At 35.0% G+C, this 20,886-nt stretch overlaps 1 protein-coding gene across 10 annotated transcripts in view; it reads right to left on the reverse strand.

Moving 5' to 3' along the window:
• SCMH1 (Scm polycomb group protein homolog 1) overlaps positions 1–20,886 on the reverse strand; it is a 144,655-nt gene that overhangs the window by 80,655 nt on the left and 43,114 nt on the right. For 8 of the 10 annotated variants that reach the window (XM_031962318.1, XM_031962320.1, XM_031962317.1 and 5 more), the window contains 2 exons: positions 2,232–2,302; positions 771–1,005 (listed from right to left, as the gene is read on the reverse strand). In XM_031962318.1, the coding sequence (XP_031818178.1) occupies positions 771–1,005; positions 2,232–2,302 (306 nt within the window). Of the gene's footprint in view, positions 1–770; positions 1,006–2,231; positions 2,303–8,610; positions 8,724–20,886 lie in introns of all 10 variants that reach the window. The other 2 variants (XM_031962324.1, XM_023500243.2) reach the window with 1 other exon arrangement.

Here is a 20,886-nt window from a genome sequence, read left to right on the forward strand (position 1 = left end):
AGGCCTGTTCACCTCTCCTCAGTTAGTCTGGTGGCTTTTCTTTTGCAGGTTCACCATATTTATGCCAGACTTGGTGCTTTAATCACTCCTGAGCTATACCAGTCTTAGCCATCCCAACAGCAAGGATCACAGACCTGTGCCACCATATCTGGCCTCCCTTTCTTATTGAAGAGTTTTTAGGGGCTTTCAGGTCTCCAAAGATAAGTGATAGGAATGTCATAAAAGGCTTCAAATTAATTTATTGAATGCCTACTTTGTTATAAGCCCCTCCTGAGCTGGCAATTTTTCACTCAGGGCTGTGGATGATTTATTAAGGAAGGACCTCTCTAGAAACTTTTCCTCTACTAGAAGGAATTCATCAATTTAAGAAACAGACCAAAACAATACATAGAAGAGAATATAGAAAAAGTCAGCAGTTCAGAGATATAAACACATCAACGAGGAGTTACATCCTTTCAGCCTCCAGGCTGAAAAGGAAGAGGCTTTCCTTAGAAAGAGAAAGCCTTTGGTCCCATGCACATCCTACAGGTTGCTAGGGAGATACAGATTATGAAGTTCATTAGGAAGATCACTTCCCTTTTCTTGGGGTAGCTCAAGAGAAGAGAAGGCCTTTTACCCAAGCCTCAAATAAAAAGTGTGCACTTGTTTGATCTTCAATTACATTCAAAGGAAAAATCCAACAGGACACTGAACTTGCTATTCTAATACCTTCACTAATTTAAGTAGCCAGATAATCTGTCTAGGAGAGGCTGGGATAACTGGACACTCACCTAGAGGAGGCTGAAGCATTCCTCCATTTTTCTCACAGTTACCAATGGGCTGGATTTCAGCCGAGTCAACTAGCCTCCAGAAGTCATTCTTATTGTCACTGCCATCCAGGCGTAGTCGGAGTCGAGCACCAGTCAGTCCAACCACTGTTGCAATGCAGGTGGAAGTGGTGTTCCTTGGGTCCTGAGCTTCCAACTTCATGCTTATCTTAAACTCGTTGCTTGGGGGAGTGTAGGACTGAGAAGAACAAATCAAGAAGATAATATAGAATGTCATTGGTAAAGTATTCATTCACCTCATGAAATGCTTAAAAATGTGAAATCCTACAATTGCCTAGTCTGAGACCCGAGTTGATCACATGCAGTACTGAGGAGAAGTGGCTCTGAGCTCCTACTATATTTTATGTAATTTTTAAAGCAGAATTTCTTGGAAATGGGATAATGATAGATGACATAAGGGAAGATATTCTGTCCCTCAAGGCCTCAAATTCTACTTTTCATTAGGAAACAAAGTTCATGGTGAACTGACAGATTCTCATCTGGCTTAACAAATCCAAATGTATCTATTATACCTACACAATTTACCCCACACATTCTTTCAATACTTTCTGAAACTAGCACATTAATCAGCAACAACACTGCTAATCTCCTTTGGAGATTCAGTCTGCTACCTCTCCAATTACAGATTAATTTTCAGAGGCTTTTAGTTTTTTCTATCTGAAATAAACTTAAATACTGGTCTATTCTTTGGTTTTTTTTTTTTTTTTTAATATAAAATTCTGGCCTCAATAAAATTAATTTATATCAAAACTTAATGATAGCAATGGGAGAGAAGAGACAAGCTCTACACAGAGGAAAAGGATTTTGCTCCTCTACCAAGCATCAATCCACCATCACCCATTCTCCCAACTCTTAACGCCTCCTAGGACAGGGTCAACATCATCTGCTTAACTTGATGGAGCACTGAGGATACTCTGTGGCAGGTGAAGTATCAATGACTCCAATGCCTTCTTCAAAGACCTGAGAATGATTCCATGGCCTGTATACCCTTGGGTGTCAATTTTTTAATTTAAGACTGAGAGGGAAGTGGATGATATATAAAAGGAAAGTAATATTTTTTTCCCTTTGCTAGCCACGTTTAAGATTATAGAATGTGGTCCCGTTTATCCCAATTAAAGGGAAAAGACAGAATTGATGTCTCTGCCGAACTATCTCTAAGGGCCTACAGAGGATAGTGAGGCTGTCCCTTGGGACAGGACTAATGTTTGAATGGCTGTGGGGAATGTCTTTGCTGTGATTCAGGTGACTATCACTGTCCCTCTTAATGTATTTTCCTACCAAGATCATTGTTTTCTGGTGGTCTTTTGAGAAGTCTAAGGTGGCAGGATCCTATCCTCTATTTACCCAAGGATCACAAGTGAAATCCTTTCCCCTACCCAATGATTATACTATGCAATCAATTACCTGCTTGAAGCAATGGGCAGGCGCTGGGATGGAACATGTTTCTTTTAGGTATTTGTCCCAAGTGAAATGACCTGCAGAGGAAATAGACATTTCTAGTATACTTAACTCTCTAAAACAGCAATCCTCAAGTTCTTACACAGTGTCTTGTATGCTCTTGCATACTCACATTAGTCAAATGTTTTAGAGCTGGAAGTGATTTAGACTCAATATTCAACCTTCTGCACAGAGGCTGCTTTCATTTTCAATCACAGGAACCATATTCTCCTTGTTAGCCAAGGAATTAGGAAATGAAACTTTTGTACCCAAAGGGTTGATACCCTCAGTAACCAGAGAATGCCATTCTAAGGCATTGGCTTTCTTGGTTGTTTCCAAAAATGTCTCCAATATAAAAATGTCTCCAAATGTAAGGACCAGATTGCTATTGTTCAGACAAGGTTTTCAACCATCATAGGACAAAAGAGAAGAGTTAGGTCCATTCTAACTGACTCAACTACTTATAAACACTCTGACCATAGTCTAAGTAGTCGATAATTCCTGCACTAAAAGCAACGTTACTGCCAACTTAAATGGGAAATGTGACAGTGAGATGGCACAATGACAAGTATGGACTTGTCTTTTCCAAAAGCTTTTTACAAAGGCAGAGGATGGAAGGACTGAAGGGATGGAGAGTGGTAGCCTGGAAAGTCTAGAGAAAGTAGAACAAACATGACGCTCCCTTTGGTTTTAACCTCTCTGAACTGCTCTTTTTCTTTTCCTATTAGAAGTCTCTAGTACTTGGATGACTAAAATGACATGTACTGAAAAATATATGGTCTGGATGTCTTTGGCTTTGCTGAAGTTAGTTAGTCATGGCCCCAAGTTTATGATTAGTCCTAGATATAACCTGAAATGTTAGCAATGACACTGGAGTCCATGGACAACAGTAGTAGAGATAAAATCAGATAAAAACAAATTTCTTTCTCATGAGAATAGAAGAACTCAATGATTCTTTACTTCCAAGGTCAAGTCATTTCCAAATATCCAACAAGAAATGACCCCAGGATGAATGAGGAAGTTTCCAGAGGAGGCAGAAGTAGGTACATGGTATGTCCCTCACAAACTAACCCAACACTGCGGTACAGCAACATCTCCTGAAATTTCTTTTGTAGCTGCTGATCAGCACAGGCCCTCTTTGGGCCAAGCAAAAGCACTCGATGCTAGGAATAAAAATGAGTCACTGAATGATGCAATCTAAATCATTCCAAAGATGATGTCAAGACTTTATACTCTATTGACTTTATAGCTTTGCCTTTAAAACACCAAGCCAAATGGATCTGGACAAGAATCACACAGTAAGTCCTAAATCATTTCATGAACTGGTCACCAATTAATCATCTCTACTAGACAGCCCGCAGGGTAAGTGAGGTGGATGGGTCCTCAAGACAGGGATTTAAAAAGCTGATCGGATTTAAGACAGAGGCAGCTCCTAGCTGAGGGGGCCCATGGGTAAGAGCTGAATACATTTTATCACTATCTGCTATCACTGAAAGGCAGGAGAAAACAATAAAAGAAAATGCAATTTTCCCCAAAAGAGGCTAATCCTTACAAATGAGGGATTTGGTGGAGAATGTGTCTGTGAACTGACCAGACCCTGATTCTGGAAAGCTAGTTTGTTCAGATTCAAGTAATTGCTTGCATTAGCTTGTGTCCTGATGAACAGCACCCAAGAGACTCTGGTTTTCAAGTAATTATAAAAGCAGCAGGGGTGCCACAATAATTAGAATCAGTTACAGTTTGCTAGTCCACACCTCGATGACTTTAATCAATTACCATGTGATGATAAAGATGGTCCAGAAACCCCAGTCCTTCAAACTCCTTAGGATTCTCTATTACCAGCTGAGAGGAAAAAAAATGCTTCTCCCTTTTCAAGACCATCCCAGCTACTGTGTAGGTTAGAAAAGCTACATCATAAACTCATTTTTATTTTTACTTAATCTAAGAATAAATCCCAAATCCAAAGATAGAACAAACATTATAATTTCCAAATAATTCCAAATAGGAAATTGAGGCTCAGACATGTAAATAGAGAGTTGCATATAGCTGCTGAAGTGGTAATACAACTCAGAGCTAAGACTAGATTAATTTGTAACACTTTTATTATCCAAGATTTGATCCCCTATCATATTAGCAAAAATACCTAAATGAGATAAAATTCATTTTCTTAACAAGAATTTTTCAAGCACCTAGTAAGTGTTAACATGACACTAGGCACTACATTTTTCTAGTACTCTATTTGGGAAAAGATGTAGAAGACATGAGTCCTGCCCTCAAAGAGCTCGTCTAAATAATGTATGTGAAAGTGCTCTGAATAAGTAAGAATTCTTATTTGTAAAAAAAGGATGAAATCATCCTTTATCCTTTATCCATGTGAGCAAGGCATGTAAGTATCTTCTTCAGTATATACAGTGAAATCTCAAACATAAAGAATGTTTATCAAATGTAATGAAAAACAGCTATACAAATAAGCATTAATCCAAAGTCTAAAAAGTGGAGCCACAAAATAGAATTAGTTTTGGATGAAGTAAGAACTTTAACAAAAACCTAAATGCACAGATCTAAAGTACTGATATATAAATCTCATGGTATTAAAAATTTGAATTCAGAAGATGCTTTAAAAATCACTTTGGGAGCAGCTAGATGGCTCAGTAGATAAAGCACTGGCCCTCAAGTCAGGCGGACCTGAAGTCAAATTCAACTTCAGACACTTAACATTAACTAGCAGTATGACTGTAGGCAAGTCAGCATTAGTTCTTGTAAGTCTTTTGAGGCTTTCCCTGGCTCCTTTTTCTTCTTTTTTGATCTCTTGGGGATACATATCTGTAGAGACACTGCTGGATCAAGGGTATGCACAGTGTGATAACCCTTTGGGCATAGTTCCAAATTGCCTCACAAAAAACAAAAGAATGAATGAATGAACGAACAAATAAAGATAGTGGGCTCCAAGCTCCATAAAAAATAAATTAAAAAAATAAAAATCATTTTGTTCATGATGCTGAACCAGGAGAATATTGTACAAAGTAACAGAAAAATTATATGATGATCAACTATGATAGACTTAGCTCTACTCACCAATATGGTAATCTAAGACAATTCCAATAGATATGGGATAGAAAATGCATCTGTATCCAGAAGGACATCTATGGTGAATGAATGTGAAAAGAAGCATACTATTTTCACTTTTTTTTTTTTTTTTTTAGTTTTTCTTTCTTGTGTTTTTTCCCTTTTGTTCTGCTTTTTCTTTCACAACATGACAAATATGGAAATATGTTCAAAATAAATATAAAAAAAATAAAATAAAAGAAGTTGAAAACTTCTTTCCATGTAATTGGAAAAATAAAATATTATTGAGGGGAAAAAAGATCATCTTCTTCAATGCTCTCAATCAAAGGAAGAATGGAATCTTAGCTAAAAGGAAGCTAAAAAAGTTCATCTAGTTCAATCTACACCTGCCTTATAAGAATTTTCCCTAATATTCTCTAACAGGTGATCAGTCCCTCTAGAGTACTTCTAACAAAAAGCCATTCAATTTCTGTCTGAACACTTCAAGTGATAGAAAACTTAGTGGTTTAACAAAAATCTCATTTTTTAATAACTAGAATTAATTCACTAATAAAAATCAAATACCACTTGATGCCTATAAAACATGGTATTTCATTGAAATAGTGAATAATGATGATATCAATGCAAAGGAAAAGTTGAAATAGCCATACATGTCTACCTATTTTATATCAACACTAAATAAGCAAAAGCTCATTTTTTTCCCCAATTCGGGATATGTTGGAAAAATATTCTATTATATAGGACTATTCCCAACCCCTCCAAAAGTTTGGAGAATTCAAGCTGTGATGATTTAAATATCATCCTGCAATGAATTAATAAGTATTTAAGTGCCCACTATGTGCCAGATATTGTACTAAGTGCCAGGAATACAAACAAAACAACATATACACATAAGTATATACAGACTATCTATAGGATAAAAACAAGATAGTTTTATGAGAGGGCACTGGCAGTTGGGGTGGTGGGAGAAATTGTCAGGAAAGGCTTCTTGTAGGACATAGTTCTTGAATTGAATCTTGAAGGAAATCAAATGTTAAAAGAGATGAAGGTAAAGAAAGAATGTGTCTCAGGCATAGAGAATGGCCTGTATAAAGAAGCAGAGATGGGATAAGGAATGGTATATTTGAAGAATAGCATGTAGGTCATTTAAAAAAATATAAAAACTATAATACAAAATGAAAGACAAGTGCATAAAAGAATGACAAAGAATTCATAGGAAGGAAAAACATTTGTCGAAGGGAAAGAAGATGCTCAAGGAGGGCTTCATGGAAGAATTTTTGAAATGAGTCTTAGAAATAAGTAGTACTTCAAGAGGAAGAGGAGGAGAAGGTTTGTGAGGGCAAGGGTAAAATACATGAGATACATTCTGGGAATGAGGTATGATTCTGTTTGGCTATATTTTAGAAAATATAAAAGACTTACAGAGTTAAAAGAAACAGGGTTGTGAAGAATTTTGAACAGTACAGGAGTCTGATGTAAGTTGGAAGGCACTAAAGGCTTTCTGAGCAGGAAAATAATGTTTATACTATGTTCACTAGAGCTATATATGAGGAAGATTAACCTAGCAGTGGATGGACTTGCAAGGGAGGCACAAAGAACAGTTAGGTGACTCCTGATGGAAGGCCTGTGTTTAGCATCCAGTTCTGCTCTAATTACCCATACAACTTTAGGCAAGTCATTTTACCTATCTGAACCTCAACTTCCTCTCCAAAAAATGAGAGGGTTAGACTAGATGACCAAAAAGCTCCTATTAATCAGTTAAACAAGGCAAGAGTAAGCCTTTGCCAACAACAGAAGTGGAGACCAAAAAGAACAAGGAAATGAAAGCTATACAGGCACAGAATCAGTTGGATTTAGCCATTATAGGTTGGGACAGGTAGGGATCAGATGGCTCTAGTTTCAAGTCTGGGTAGTTAGTGAGCTGGTGTTACTATAAATAGAAAAGTCAAAAGCAGGTTTTAGGGGAAGAAATGATGAATTTTGCCTCGATAACTGTCCCTTAAATTTGCAATTCCATGAACTCCATGAGTCCACAAACTAAGGTTCAGGATGATTAAGTGACTTGTCCATGGTCACAGAGACAGCAAATATGGGACTGGAAATCTATTCTTCCAAACTTCGATGTAGTACCTGACATGGTACTATGGTACTATGGTACCATAGTGGTACTATGATATAGCAGGGTAATTCCCATGGAAGGAAGCTTAGGGCAGCTGAATGACCTGCCTGTGGCAGAAACCTATTAAATTTCAGAGCCAAGATGGCAACCTGCATTTCTTGGCTCTAGGCTCTTAGCACTCTTCCCACTGCATTACAGGTGTCTCACTCTTAGGGAGAGAGGATTCAGTTTATATCAAGAAAAACTAGTCCAATGGATAGGAATTGTTTTCTTAGGTACTAAGTTCCCCATTAATGAAGATCTTCAAATGGGAGTCTGGTGACCACTTGTCAGGAATAGGTTTGTGCATTAATCTCCAAAGTCAATCTCCGATCTGAGCCTATAATTTGAATGTGACAAAGTAAAAAGCTGAGCTAGACTTGCAGTCAGGAACCTGGGTTCAGATCCCAGCTCTGATGCTAACTGTCTCTCTACAGAACCCAGAATAGAAGAGCTGCAGGCTATTTTAGGGATCTTAGGGGTCCTTGAGTCTGAACTCAATTAATGAATTAATGAATGGGGTAATTGAGGGGAAAAGAGGCTAAAGGACTTGCCCAAGGTCTCACACAGCCAGTTAGTGCCAGAAACAGGACTAAATTTCAAGCTTTCTGGACACTGTTAGTTTTCCACTATGCTATATTTTCTTTTTTCTGATTCCTAATGTTTCAACCACAACCCTAAGGTAATCGAAGAATGGAGAGATAGGTGGTCTGCACAAGTTCGAATCCTACCTCTCACACAGACTGGCTATGGGATCTTGAGAATGCCATTGAATACTTCTGTATTCCATCCAACTCCTTAAGAGTGGATATTGCAGGGATGGATTAGAAAAGTTCTTCACCATGAGTTTCCTACACCAATGAAAGTACAGATCCTTCAGCTCAAAGACACAAGATTGAATTAATGTGTGTGTGTGTGTATGAACGAAATGTGGAAAATTGGTTATAATTAATTATAAAGAAATTTTGATGATTTATATTTAGAGTTTTAACTCGGTTTCCTCTGTTATGAGCCATTTTTAATCAGTGTAGAAAATAAAGCAGATACATTCAGCTGTGTTAATACAAAGGAAATGTGGACCCTGCACTGCCCCAGACTCAAAATTAAACTTCATGACCCTACCTTCTCTCTGACGTTCTTCTGCACGTCCTCAACAACAAAAAGCAGCCTGTGAGAGTAGGGTCATCTAAGGCACATCCTTACAGCAAGTGAAAAGAGTAGCTGTTCCAGTAGGGCTATGGGAAGAGTGCAACATGGAGAAGCTCATCTGACAGTGGTCTTACTAGCACAAAATGTTTTCTAGCCATATTCTCCAATGATTCTATCAATAATTTTCCAATAGTTCTGATGTGATCTACAATCCTTTCCACAACTATATGTGTTTTATATGTAAATTCCTTTTTCTGCTAAAAATAAACAGGTGCTATTTGTAAAACCCTTGCAAATTTTAAAGAGCTAAACAAATCCTAGCTACTAGTATTACTGTTATAAACAAGTGAATACTATTTTGTACCATGTTCAATGTAAATGTAGACACATGTCAGCACTAATTGGAGATGGAGCAGACTTGTTTTGAGAAAAGAGATTACATGATTATTGTCTTCTAATAATGTAAAAGGTAATAATAATAATTTAGTGGGTTTTCCATGAAAGTAAAAGACTGCTTGTTATGCTTGATTCAGGAAGTAGAACTAGAAGCAATAGGTGAAAACTCTGAGGCAGATTTAAGTTTATCATGAAAAACCTCTAAATAAGCAGCATGATTCAAAAGTGAAATGGGCTACTTGAGGAAGTATTGAGTTTCACATGACTAAAGATTTTCAGGTTGGAGGATGTCTGAATATTTATCAGGAATGCTACAGAGAAAATTCCTATTAAAATACACATAAAAGTTAGACTAAATAAACTTTGTGAATCTTAAAAACACTATTATCAATTTGACTTAATAATATTGTTATAATCCTTGAAAGTTCTTTCAGTCCCAAGATTTGTTGATCCTGTGAAGGTAGAGCAGCAAGAGTGGACAACCTATTTAATGCATTAGTGACTATGGGGAGAAAAGCATGACCAAAGAAACACATGGGAGGATACATCCTCAAAGTCACTGCTAAGGCTGCCTGAACAGTGAGGAAGAATTGATACCTAGTTTGAATAGTCTTCAGTGATCCAAATCAGAAATTCATGTAGATATTATAACCTAACATTTGGTTATGAAATGAAGAGAAAACCCCATAGATTAAAAGCATTTTTATAGGCAATGATGAGATATACAAACTCACTAGCATTCACTAACATACAATTCAGGGCTAATATTAGGTAGAGTAACATTTATAGGAAAAGCTATGAAAATACTAAAATCCCTCTCATTCTTTTTGTTGTTGTTGTTGTTGTTGAGGCAATTGGGGTCAAGTGACTTGCCCAGGGTCCCACAGCTAGGAAGTGTTAAATGTCTGAAATCACATTTGAACTCGGGTCCCCCTGACTTCAGGGCTGATGCTCTATCCACTGCACCACTTAGCTGCCCCAAGCCACCTCATTCTTTTAGTTCATATACCAAAAGGAACTCTAGAGCAAGGGAGGAGGAGAGGATGAGGTGGTGGAGTATGAAAACCATTTAGCTATTTATATGCCAATTCACAGAAATAGATTACATATGACCACAAGTTTTTAAAGCCCTAAAAAGAAAAAGCAGTATCCCATATCTTCTTTATTGGATTTGATATAATCCCATTTAAAGCATTTTTCTCTGACTAGAAATTATAGAATATCCTCCTTGATACTTGAATAAATTTTTGAATAGAACTTAGTCCTCTTGGCTTCTATTCCTGATGGCTTTTCCATATTCTAAGCACCAAGAAAAAATAGAGAAAAGTAAATGGTTGCGAGATGATGGGAGCAAATTGAGCTGACAAAAGCAGAAGTTAGTAAAGAGATGATCAAAAATCAGAAGAGGGAGGTAAGTTGGTTTGATTAGTTGACTGAAAGCATCTGCTCTAAATATGGCACCACAAAACATCTACAAATCTACTAAGAGGAAAATGTACCCCATTTATCTTTATGAGCTGGTGTGAAGAACATATACTTTTGAGTCTTCTACTAACTTGTCCTTCTACTAACTTACTTTATGACACTGGGTAAATTATTTGACCTCTGGGGGTTTCAGCTTCTTATTCAGTAAAATAAACTAATAAAATGCTGTACAGGTTAAAAATTCTGTGATTTGATGCTTCTAGTCACTTTAGACTTATTCACTGTGGAACAAGAGTTATACAACTGTTCAAATCACTTTGCCTCAGGAAGTTTTGTAAATATGCCTCAAAGAGACTAGGAGAATTTCTAAGACCCCTTCCAAGTTGAAATTCTGATATCTTTTTGAAAAACTCCAAAGGAATAAAAAAGTAACTAATACAAAGATATTCACAATCATTCTCTAACAGGAAAAGTCTCTAAATTCAATAATGAAGAAATGGCTAAACAAATAATGGCATAATAGCTCCTATTAAATTATTAAACTTGTTTCTTGACTATGCTGATATCTAAAAATGAAGTTCTAAAATAATGTTAATTGAAAAAGGCAACTATAAAATATTATTTATATATAAATTATAATTTACACCAAAAGATGAATAAATGGAGAGTTTAGAGGGATAAAAACTTAATTATCTACTCTTCTTTGTATCAATTTAAAAAAATGCAAAATTTTTTAAGGGGGAAAAAAATTGTGAGCCATCATAGGGCAAAGTTGTTAGTGTCTTTTAAATATTAAAACAGTTTCTGACGTTGAGAAAGTATTCTATTAAATCATCACATTAAGGTGCACAGAAAATAACTTTCTAATACATAACCAATTCTTTACCTTTTCTTATCAAAGCGGCAAATCTCCAGTCCAAGAAATTTACTAAAGTAGCAGTCAAAGCCCATGGCAATGAGTATTTCTCTCTTCCTAAGGAACACATGGCGAAATGAATTGCTTGCTACCCAGTTTGAATAATTCTCTCATATGACCATAAATCCTACAAGGTATATATGGGGTGAGGACAGTTCAGTCTCAACATTTTATAGATGAAGAAACTAAAGCCCAGAAAAACTAAGTGACTTGCCTGCCCAAATAACTAGAGAGATTGAATAATTAGAACAGCTAGAAAGGTCAAATAACTAGAAAGAAGCAAAACAAAGATTTGAATCCTGATCCAGATACAATACTCTTGGCACTAATATGCTTCACTAACTATTTTGTAGGAGGTCCAGAGGGTTACTGCTGTGTTTGTTTATAAGTTTGCTTTATAGGCTCTATTTCAAATCAACACATTGTTAATATCAGAAGCCAAAATCCATATTTAAGAAAATCACTTTCCTACTCATAGAAAATTCTGAACACAAAAGAAAGGACAGTAAATTCCAAACAGATGCCTTAGCTTAACTACAGTAAATGGTGTCATAAGAGTGACAGAAGAATATACATCACGTGTAAGGCCTGCATCCAAGTTTTAGCAAACATGTATTTATGAGTACAACAATTTTGGATCTCAATATGGAGAAAGCCCTAGAGGCAAAGTAAACATATAGGATATGTTATTATAACTAGTCATGGGAGAAAGAGCCTTGCCAAATATCATCTGTATTACCAAGGAGCATTGCTACTCTAGGGCACAAAGTCTCTATCACTACCTAATAATCCTGATGTAGAGATGCAGCTAAGCCCAGAGGCACGTAATTGCTTACAAGGAGAACAGGTTTTTTTTGTTTGTTTGTTTGGTTTTTTTTTTTAAATTTAAAGCCTTTTATTTTAAAACATATGCATAGATAATTTTCAACATTCACCCCTGCAAAACCTTGTGTTCCAAATTTTTTTTTCTCTCTCTTTTACCTCTCTTCCTTTCCCCTCCACCCCCTGCCATGGCAAGCAATCCAATATATTAAACATGTGCAATTCTTCTACATGCGCAATTCTTCTACACATAGTTCTGCAATTATCATGCTGCACAAGAAAAATCAGATCAAAAAGAGAAAAAATGAGAAAGAAAAAAAATGGAAGGAAACAACAAAGAGAGTAAAAATACTATGTTGTGATCCACCCTTAGTCCCCAGTCTCTCTCTGGGTACAGATGGCTCTCTTTTTCACAAGACCATTGGAACTGGTCTGAATCAACTCGTTGTTGAACAGAACCATGTCTGTCAGAATTGATTATCACATAATCAATCTTGTTGCCATGTACAATGTTCTCCTGCTTCTACTCACTTTACTTAGTATCAGTTCATGTAAATCTCTCCAGGCCTCTCTGAAATCATCCTGCTGATCATTTCTTATAGAATAATAACAGTCCATTACGTTCATATACCATAGTTTATTCAGCCTTTTTCCAATTGATGGGTACCTACTCAGTTTGCCACTACAAAAAGGGCTGCCACAAACATTACTGTACATGTAGGTCCTTTTCCCTTTTTGTATAATCAAGAAGAACAATTTCTGATTGTGTTCTATAGTTAGGAATTTAAGTAATTATTTTTGTTAATCACCTGAAAGTAAAACTCAGGCTAAAAACACATATGGGGAGCAAGTGTTAGTTCTTAAATATATCATTGATATTCTTTCAAAAGCAACATTAGAGAAGAGTCTGAGACGATGGCAGAGTAGGTCAGAAAATTTTCAGTTCAAATTTTCTGGGCAAAAATAAAAAAGACAAAACAAAAACAAACCCAGAACATTGCCTCAGAGGAAATGTAGAGTAATGGAAATAAATAAAAGTTAGGATTAAGCAGTTGTTCTCCTAGGACAACTTGAGAAGACCTTAAGAAAGACCTGACCTCCAGGGGTGAAGGTTCAGCCCAAAAAAAGTGCAAACATCTTCAGGACGATTCTGTAGAATCAACAAATAAAGTTGGGGGCAGCTGGATTGGGAAGTAACCTATCTTGGAAACTATAATCTCACAGACAGTATAGAATTCTGACCACTGAATAAGAGAAGACAAGAGGGACTTTTCACAGCTGAAGAACACCAAGCACAGCTGTGCTAAGCAGATACATCCAAGGCATCCAAGGCTGTGCTGCAGGACAGAAGGACACATACCTGGTGAGTGCAGCAATAACAGCTGCTGGCTCATGGGGGCTTGCAGGAGAGCAGAGTCCCTAGTTTCAGGTCCAGGGAAGAGAGGAGAGCTGAAGCTTGCAGTTACCCGAGGGTCCTCAGAGAACAAGATTATCTGCAAAACAGTGTAACTAGGGGCCCTAGTCAGGGTGTAGAGTAGACAGGAAAGCCAAGACAGACCTCAGAAAATAACAATAAGAAGGACCTGAGAATTAGGGCATCAGTCCCCTTCCTTCAGAACCGAAACTTGATTATAGTAATAGATGCTAAAAACAAAATACCACAAAAAATAAAAAAAAAATGAGTAAGTAAAGGAGAAAGAACCCAACCATAGATACCTATTATGAGAATAGAAAATTTCTTAGTTCATATTCAGAGGAAGATAATGAAACAAAAAAAGTCACTCCTTTTTCAGTGAAAAATGTCAAATGGTCCCAACCACAAAAAGATTTCTTGGAGGAAGTTTAAAAAAGAATCAGATAAATCATATAAGAGAAATTGAGGAAAAAGTAGGGGAAAATGAGAACAATGTAAGAAAATCAAGAAAATTATGAAAAGAAAATCAACCAACTTGAAATAGAGAATCAAAAACTTTAGGAAGAAAACAATCCTAAAACTAGAATTGAGCAAAAGGAAGCTAATGACATTCTAAGATAATAAGAAATAATAAAACAAAACCAAAAGAATGAAGAAATAGAAGAGCATCTGAAACATTTCATCAGAAAAACAAATGATCTGGAGAGCACATTGAGGATAAAAAATATAAAATTATTTGTACTATCTGAAAATTACAATAAAAAGAATCTTGATGCAATATTATAAGAAAGTATTATGGAAAATTACCCTAATGTTTTAGAACAAGAAGACAAAGCAGAAATAGAAAAGAAAATTCACTGATCACTACCTTAAAGAGATCCTAGGAGGAAAATACAACCAAGTTTCAAAGCTCCCAGATTAAGGAGAAAATATTGGAAGCAACAAGAAAAAAAATGTAAATATCATGGAGCTACAACAAGGATTACACAAGACCTAACAACTACTATACTGAAAGACTGTTGTTCTTGGAATACTCTATTTTGTAAAACAACAGAGCTAGAGTAATGACCAAGGGTAACTTACTCAGCAAAGTTAACTACAATCTTGACTGAGATTAAAAATGGATAGTTAATGAACTGAAGACTTTCAGGGATTTATGATAAAAACAGCAAAACTTAAGGGAAAATTCAACATCTAAGATAAATATAAGATAAATGTTAAAGACCAATTTATAAAGGACTCAATGAGAGCAAATTGTTTACTTCTTATATGTGAAAATATTATCAGTACTCTTATGACTGTCATTATTTGGGAAGTTTATAAAAAGGTTTGGGCTGAGCTGTGTATGATGAGGTGATTCTAAAAAAATAAAACTGTATAGATAGAAGTTTCCAAAAGGAGTAATTATCTCATACAAATGAGATATAACATGAAAAATTGATACTGAAAAGCTATGGAGAGGATAGGGAGCAATGGACTCTTACTCTCATTGAGAATGAATTAAAGAGGGAACAACATATATATCTAGAAAGGTATAAAAGGCTTCTAAGTACAGAAAGAAATAAGAGGACACGAGGATAGGGTGAGGAAGAAGATAAGGAAAGGGATTCTTGAAGGTGAGTAAGATAAAAGAGTAGGAGGACAAGGTAGTGGATAGAAGTAAATCCGAGGAGTGAGGATGAATAGGGATAAAATGAAAAGAATAATGAGGAAAAATAGGAAGGAGGAAAAAAATAACAAATAATTATAGCTTAGAATGTGAATGGGATGAATTTACCCATAAAATGGAAATTGACAACAGATTAAAAATTTTAATTCAATAGTAAGTTGCTTTCAGAAAACATTATAAAAATGAGAAATATGCACAAAGAAAAAATAAAGGTCAGGAGTAGAATTTATTATGTAAAAAAAGCAGGGATAGCAATCATGATCTCAAAAAAAGTCAAAGCAAAAATATATTTAATCAAAAGAAAAAAAAAAGAAACTACACTGTATGTAATCAATATTATTTAATATTATTTTGGATCAATTAAAATAACTAGGCAGTATAAAATATCTGGGAGTATACCAACCAAAACAGACCCAGTAACTATATGAACATGAACATAAGATATTTTTACACAAAGAAGATATAAATATTTGAATTAATTATATTGAATAATACATCTGAATATATATTGAATATTGAATAATATAATTGAATAAATTATATTGGCTTTACTTACCCATGAACAATTAATATTAATTTAAATATGAAAATTAATTGTTCATGGGTAAGGCCAATATAATTTTTTAAAAGAACAATTTTACATTACTTATCTATATACTCAATGCCATTCCAATTAAATTACTAAAAAATTAATCTCGCTAAGTTAGATAAATTAATAACAAAGTTCATATGGAAAAACAAAAGGCCAGGGATGTCAAAGAAACCAGGGGAAAAAGATGTAAAAGAAGCAGATTCAGCAATATCAGACCTTAAATTATATCATAAGGTAAAAGCAGTGTTGAAATAAAAAATGGATAATTTTAATTATTTTAAGTTAAAATTTTAGAAAGCACAGAAAATTAGGGGAAACTTTCAGATAATCTCTTAGATAGAGTGTGGTTGGGATGGAATATTGCTGTGATGAAGGAAATTATGAGCTGGCTGATTTAGAAAAACATGGGAAGACTTAGACTTATAAATTTAGAAAGATGCTATCCCACCTTCAGAGAAGGAAATAAGTATAATATCATCTTATATATGTATATGTTTATAGATATTTATGTGTGTATGTGTGTGTGCATGCTTAAGTGTATCCTTCTTTAAGATAGGAGAAAAGTGAGAGGGAAGGGAAAAAATAAAAGTAAAAAAATGCACAGCAGAGAACAAAAGAAAATCTACAAGGAATAAAAAGAAAAGTTGGACAGTTTTGAAAAAAAAATGTGAAGTGTTTAGTATGTAGATTTTCTTGAAATGGAAATTTCTTGCTTTATATTGAATTCTCTCTCATGTTCTGCTAAGTAGATGGCAATTTTTTTCTTTTCTCATTTTGTATATTTTCTATTCTCATTTTATAAATAAAATTTACCAAAAAACCAAATGTATAAGCAAACACAAAAGCAACACTCAACCACACTCTGGCTAAATGTAAGAAATCCTATTCACAAAATGTCTGAGTTGACAAAGGGCAACTCCAGAACAGGACCAGCGGAAAGCTCTCAGCCTCCAAGGAGAAGATGCCTGCCTATATGATCTGTACCATCCAATTTCTCCAATTTAAGAACATGTGTACAAGGGAGCAAGACAAGGGTTAATCTGAAAATATTAACTTTTAATTTCTTGTGATTGGTGGAAGGCAAGAAAGGAAAGCAGTACAATTTCAAGTGGGATATCATATAATGTATTCAAAAGCAATGTTCTTTTTTCATTAAAAATATTTAAAACTGAAAGGGAAAGCTACTTGGTGGCTGTTTCAGTCTAGGAATGGGATCAATTTTTTTTATTTTTTTTTTTTTTTACTGAGGCAATTGGGGTTAAGTGACTTGTCCAGGGTCACACACCTAGAATGTATTAAGTGTTTGAGATCAGATTTGAATTCAGGTCCTCCTGACTTCAGTGGGGTCAATTTTCATTATTAATCAGAGCCATCTATAGTTGTTCTGATCTATATCTGGCCACTGGATCCAGATAACTCTGAAGGAAAAAGTGAGGGAGGTGACTTTGCACAGGTCACCCTCACTCAAATCCAATTCATTTGTATGTCATGGCAACACCTTCCTGACATTATGACCCTCTTTGGGAAAGTAGGACAAACAACAAACAATAAGAAGACAGAATATGAAAACTCTGATATGTGCTGGATTGAGGCCAACATTAGGGTGAGTTCCCACTGATATAATTTAGTACAAGCAGGAGGACCTATAAATAAGGAATGGTTATCAGATTAAAATCACTAAGGGACTAGAAATGTAATAAAGACTCATGTAGACACTGCAATTCAATTCAATAAACTTTTATTGGCCACAATATGCCAGGCACTTTGCTAAGCCTTTAAGATACTTGTCATTCAAGAATTAGTAAAGATCAAAACAATGTTGTGCTATTTTTTATTAAAGGATGATTTCTCAGTAAGAGTTGTTTTTATATTTAAAAAGGCCACATTCCCCATTAAAGATGATTTCTATTTCAGGTTAATTCTCAGTGAAATTCTAGAATAGATGATTAAAAATAGATGGTTTATGAACTCTTAGAAAAGAATGAAATGATCACTAGAACACAAAATGGGTTCACCCAATTATAAAAAACTTCATATTCTTTGCACATGGTATCACTAGCTTAGTTAGGGAAACAGTGGACATAAAACATTTTGATCTTAGCAAAGCTTCTGATGAAATTTACAAAAATAGTTTGAAGATGCTAAAATGTGGGCTGAATGATAATGCAATCATGTACATTCACAGCCGCATATAACAGTATCCAAAATGATTTCAGTTTAACAGTAAAAGATCTCTAGAAAAGGGCCATGTGGTTTTGTTTTTTTACTTTTTGCTAAAAATTTTAAACTGTATCTTGGAAGAAGAAAGAGAAAGGATGCTTATTAAAATCTTTCATTGACACAAAAGAATTTCCACCACAATTTAAACTCTAAACGATTCTGAATGGAATACTAAAGGAAAACCTAATAAGATAGAATTTGCTGCTAATAAAACCTAAGAGTCTATATTAGGCTAAAAACACTGCACAACTAGAGGATAGAAGAGACCAGGATTGGAAGCCATACTTGTGAAAAACGGTCAAGGGCATTTAGTCTTTCCAGTCCTCAAAAAACTCTTACTTGATCGATTCATCCCCATTAGCTATTGTTCCATATATATCTCTCCTCCCTTTTGTGGTTAAACTTCTTCCAAAGGCCATCTACAACTAGTGCTTTTATTTTCTTCCCTCTTACTTTCTTTTTAATTCTCTACAATCCAGCTTCTAACTTTAGCATTTCAATTGAAACCGAAAAAGTTATTAATGATCTCTTAATGGCAAGCCTTTCTAAAAGCCTTTTCTCAATACTCAATCCTTGGCCTTTCTGAACATTTTGACTCTTGATCACCATATTTTCCTTAATACTTTCTTTTCTAGGTTTTTTTGGTGACAATACTCTCTTCGTGTTTTTCTCCTACCTTTTTGGCTATTCTTTCCCCCCTCAGTCTCCTTTGCTGGATCTTCATCCAGGTTATCATCACTAACCATGGTGTCCCATAGGATTCTGTCCTAAGTCCTCTTCTTTTTTTCCTTCATACTGTTTCACTCAGTGATCTCATCAGCTTCTCAATTTACTAATCCTAATATAAATTCTGATGATCTCCAACAAGCATTTCCAAGTGGATGTTTTATAGATATCTTAAACTCAAAATGTTCAAAACTGAACTATTATCTTTCTCCCCATCCCCACCCCAGCCCTGCTTCTAAATTGCCATATTACAAATAGGATACCATTATTCTCCTAATCACTCACACTAGCATACTAGATGTTAGCTTCAATTCCTCAATTCTTCCATTCCTCCTCATTCAAGATGTTGCTTATCAATTTTATATAATATTTCTCATTTATACTATCTTCTCTCTTTTGACATTGCCATCACCCTAGTACAGACCCTTATCATCTCTTACCCAGATTCTTGCACTAGCCTGTTGGTCAATCTCCCTTACACAAATTATCCTCATTTCAATTTAGCCTCTATTTAGATCTGACCATGTCATCCCTCTACTCAGTAAACTCTAATGACTCCCTATCATCTCCAGTATCAAATATAAAATCCACTCTTTTTTCATTAAAAGCCCTTCATATTCTGTCTCCTCTCTACCCTGCCAGAATTTTTTTATCTTACATTGTAGCATTTCTTTTTTCCTACTCTTCACCCCAACATGTAATGTGTGATTCAGTGACATTGCTTTTATCATTTCCCACACAAGATATTCCATCTCCTAACTCTGGGTATTTCCATGCTTCCTGGATCCTTTTGCCTTCTTTAAGTCTCAGCTAAAATTCTAATTTCTATAGAAAGCCTTTCCTAATTCCTTTTAATGTTAGTGCATTCCTTCTGTTGATTATTTCCAATTTATCCTGCATACAGCTTGTCTGTACATAATTATTTGCATATTTCTCTCTCCATTAAACTGTGTGCTCCTTGACAACAGAGGCTGTCTTTTGCTTTCTTTATATTCCTATATGGTAGAGTATACTTCTATGTACTTTACAAGGCATAAAGTGGAATCTTAATAAATATTCACTATTTGAACATGAATTCAATGAATCATCACCATGATGTAATTATTTAAAAAACTAATGAGATTATATACTACTTTAATTAAATTAGGTATAGTAATAATAATAGCTAGAATCTAGATAGTGCTTTGAAAATTTGCAAACACTATCTAATTTGATCTTCACAATATCCTTCAGAGATAAGCTCTATTATTATTCTCATTTTGAACGGCAAGAAAACTGAGGCAGAAGTTAAGTAACTTGTCCAGGGTTGTAGAAGTAATAATTGTACTGTATATATATATATATTGTTTTGATCTAGAAATAAAACATAATGTCCACTTCTGAGCACAAAAATTTAAGAGGTCCACTGGAAAAAAAAAATACATTCAGAAGTAAACAATGAGGGTGTCAAAGAGTCTAGAAAACATATCACATTGGTTGGGAAAAGTAAATTTTTTAAAAAGTCTATAAAACAGAAAATTAAAGAAACAAATCACAGAATTTTAAAGCTAAAAGAGCCTTAGATATCATCTAACTCAATTAGATTACTTTACATATGAAGAAAGTGAGGTTCAAGATCACAACTCTGGAGCACTAGCATATGAAAGCTTTATTTAAATATCTAAAAGGCTGCTATACAGAAAAGGAGACAGATAAACTATTTCATTTCAGATACTCCATAAGAGTTTACAAGTAAATTTACAAGGAGTAAATTATGGATAAATATACAGAAGAAAATTGTGATCAGTTGAATGAACTGTCTAGTAAGCTCTCTATAACTGAGAATATTGAAGAGGTCAGATGCCACAAGCCTGTGGTAGAAAGGATACTTTATTAAATGGGAATTTGGTCAAGAGAGGACTCTTAGTTGTTTTTTGATCCCAGTTCCAATCGCAATTAACCTTGATATTTTGACCCTAAAATTTTGTTAATTTCATAATTTTTGAACAAAAGTCACTAAGGCTAACAAAAAGGAACTGAGTCAGAATCTTTGAGAACTGTTAGATTGTAAAACCAAAGTAAAAAAATGG

Source organism: Sarcophilus harrisii, chromosome 3 (genome assembly GCF_902635505.1).
Source record: "Sarcophilus harrisii chromosome 3, mSarHar1.11, whole genome shotgun sequence".
NCBI lineage: Eukaryota > Metazoa > Chordata > Mammalia > Dasyuromorphia > Dasyuridae > Sarcophilus > Sarcophilus harrisii.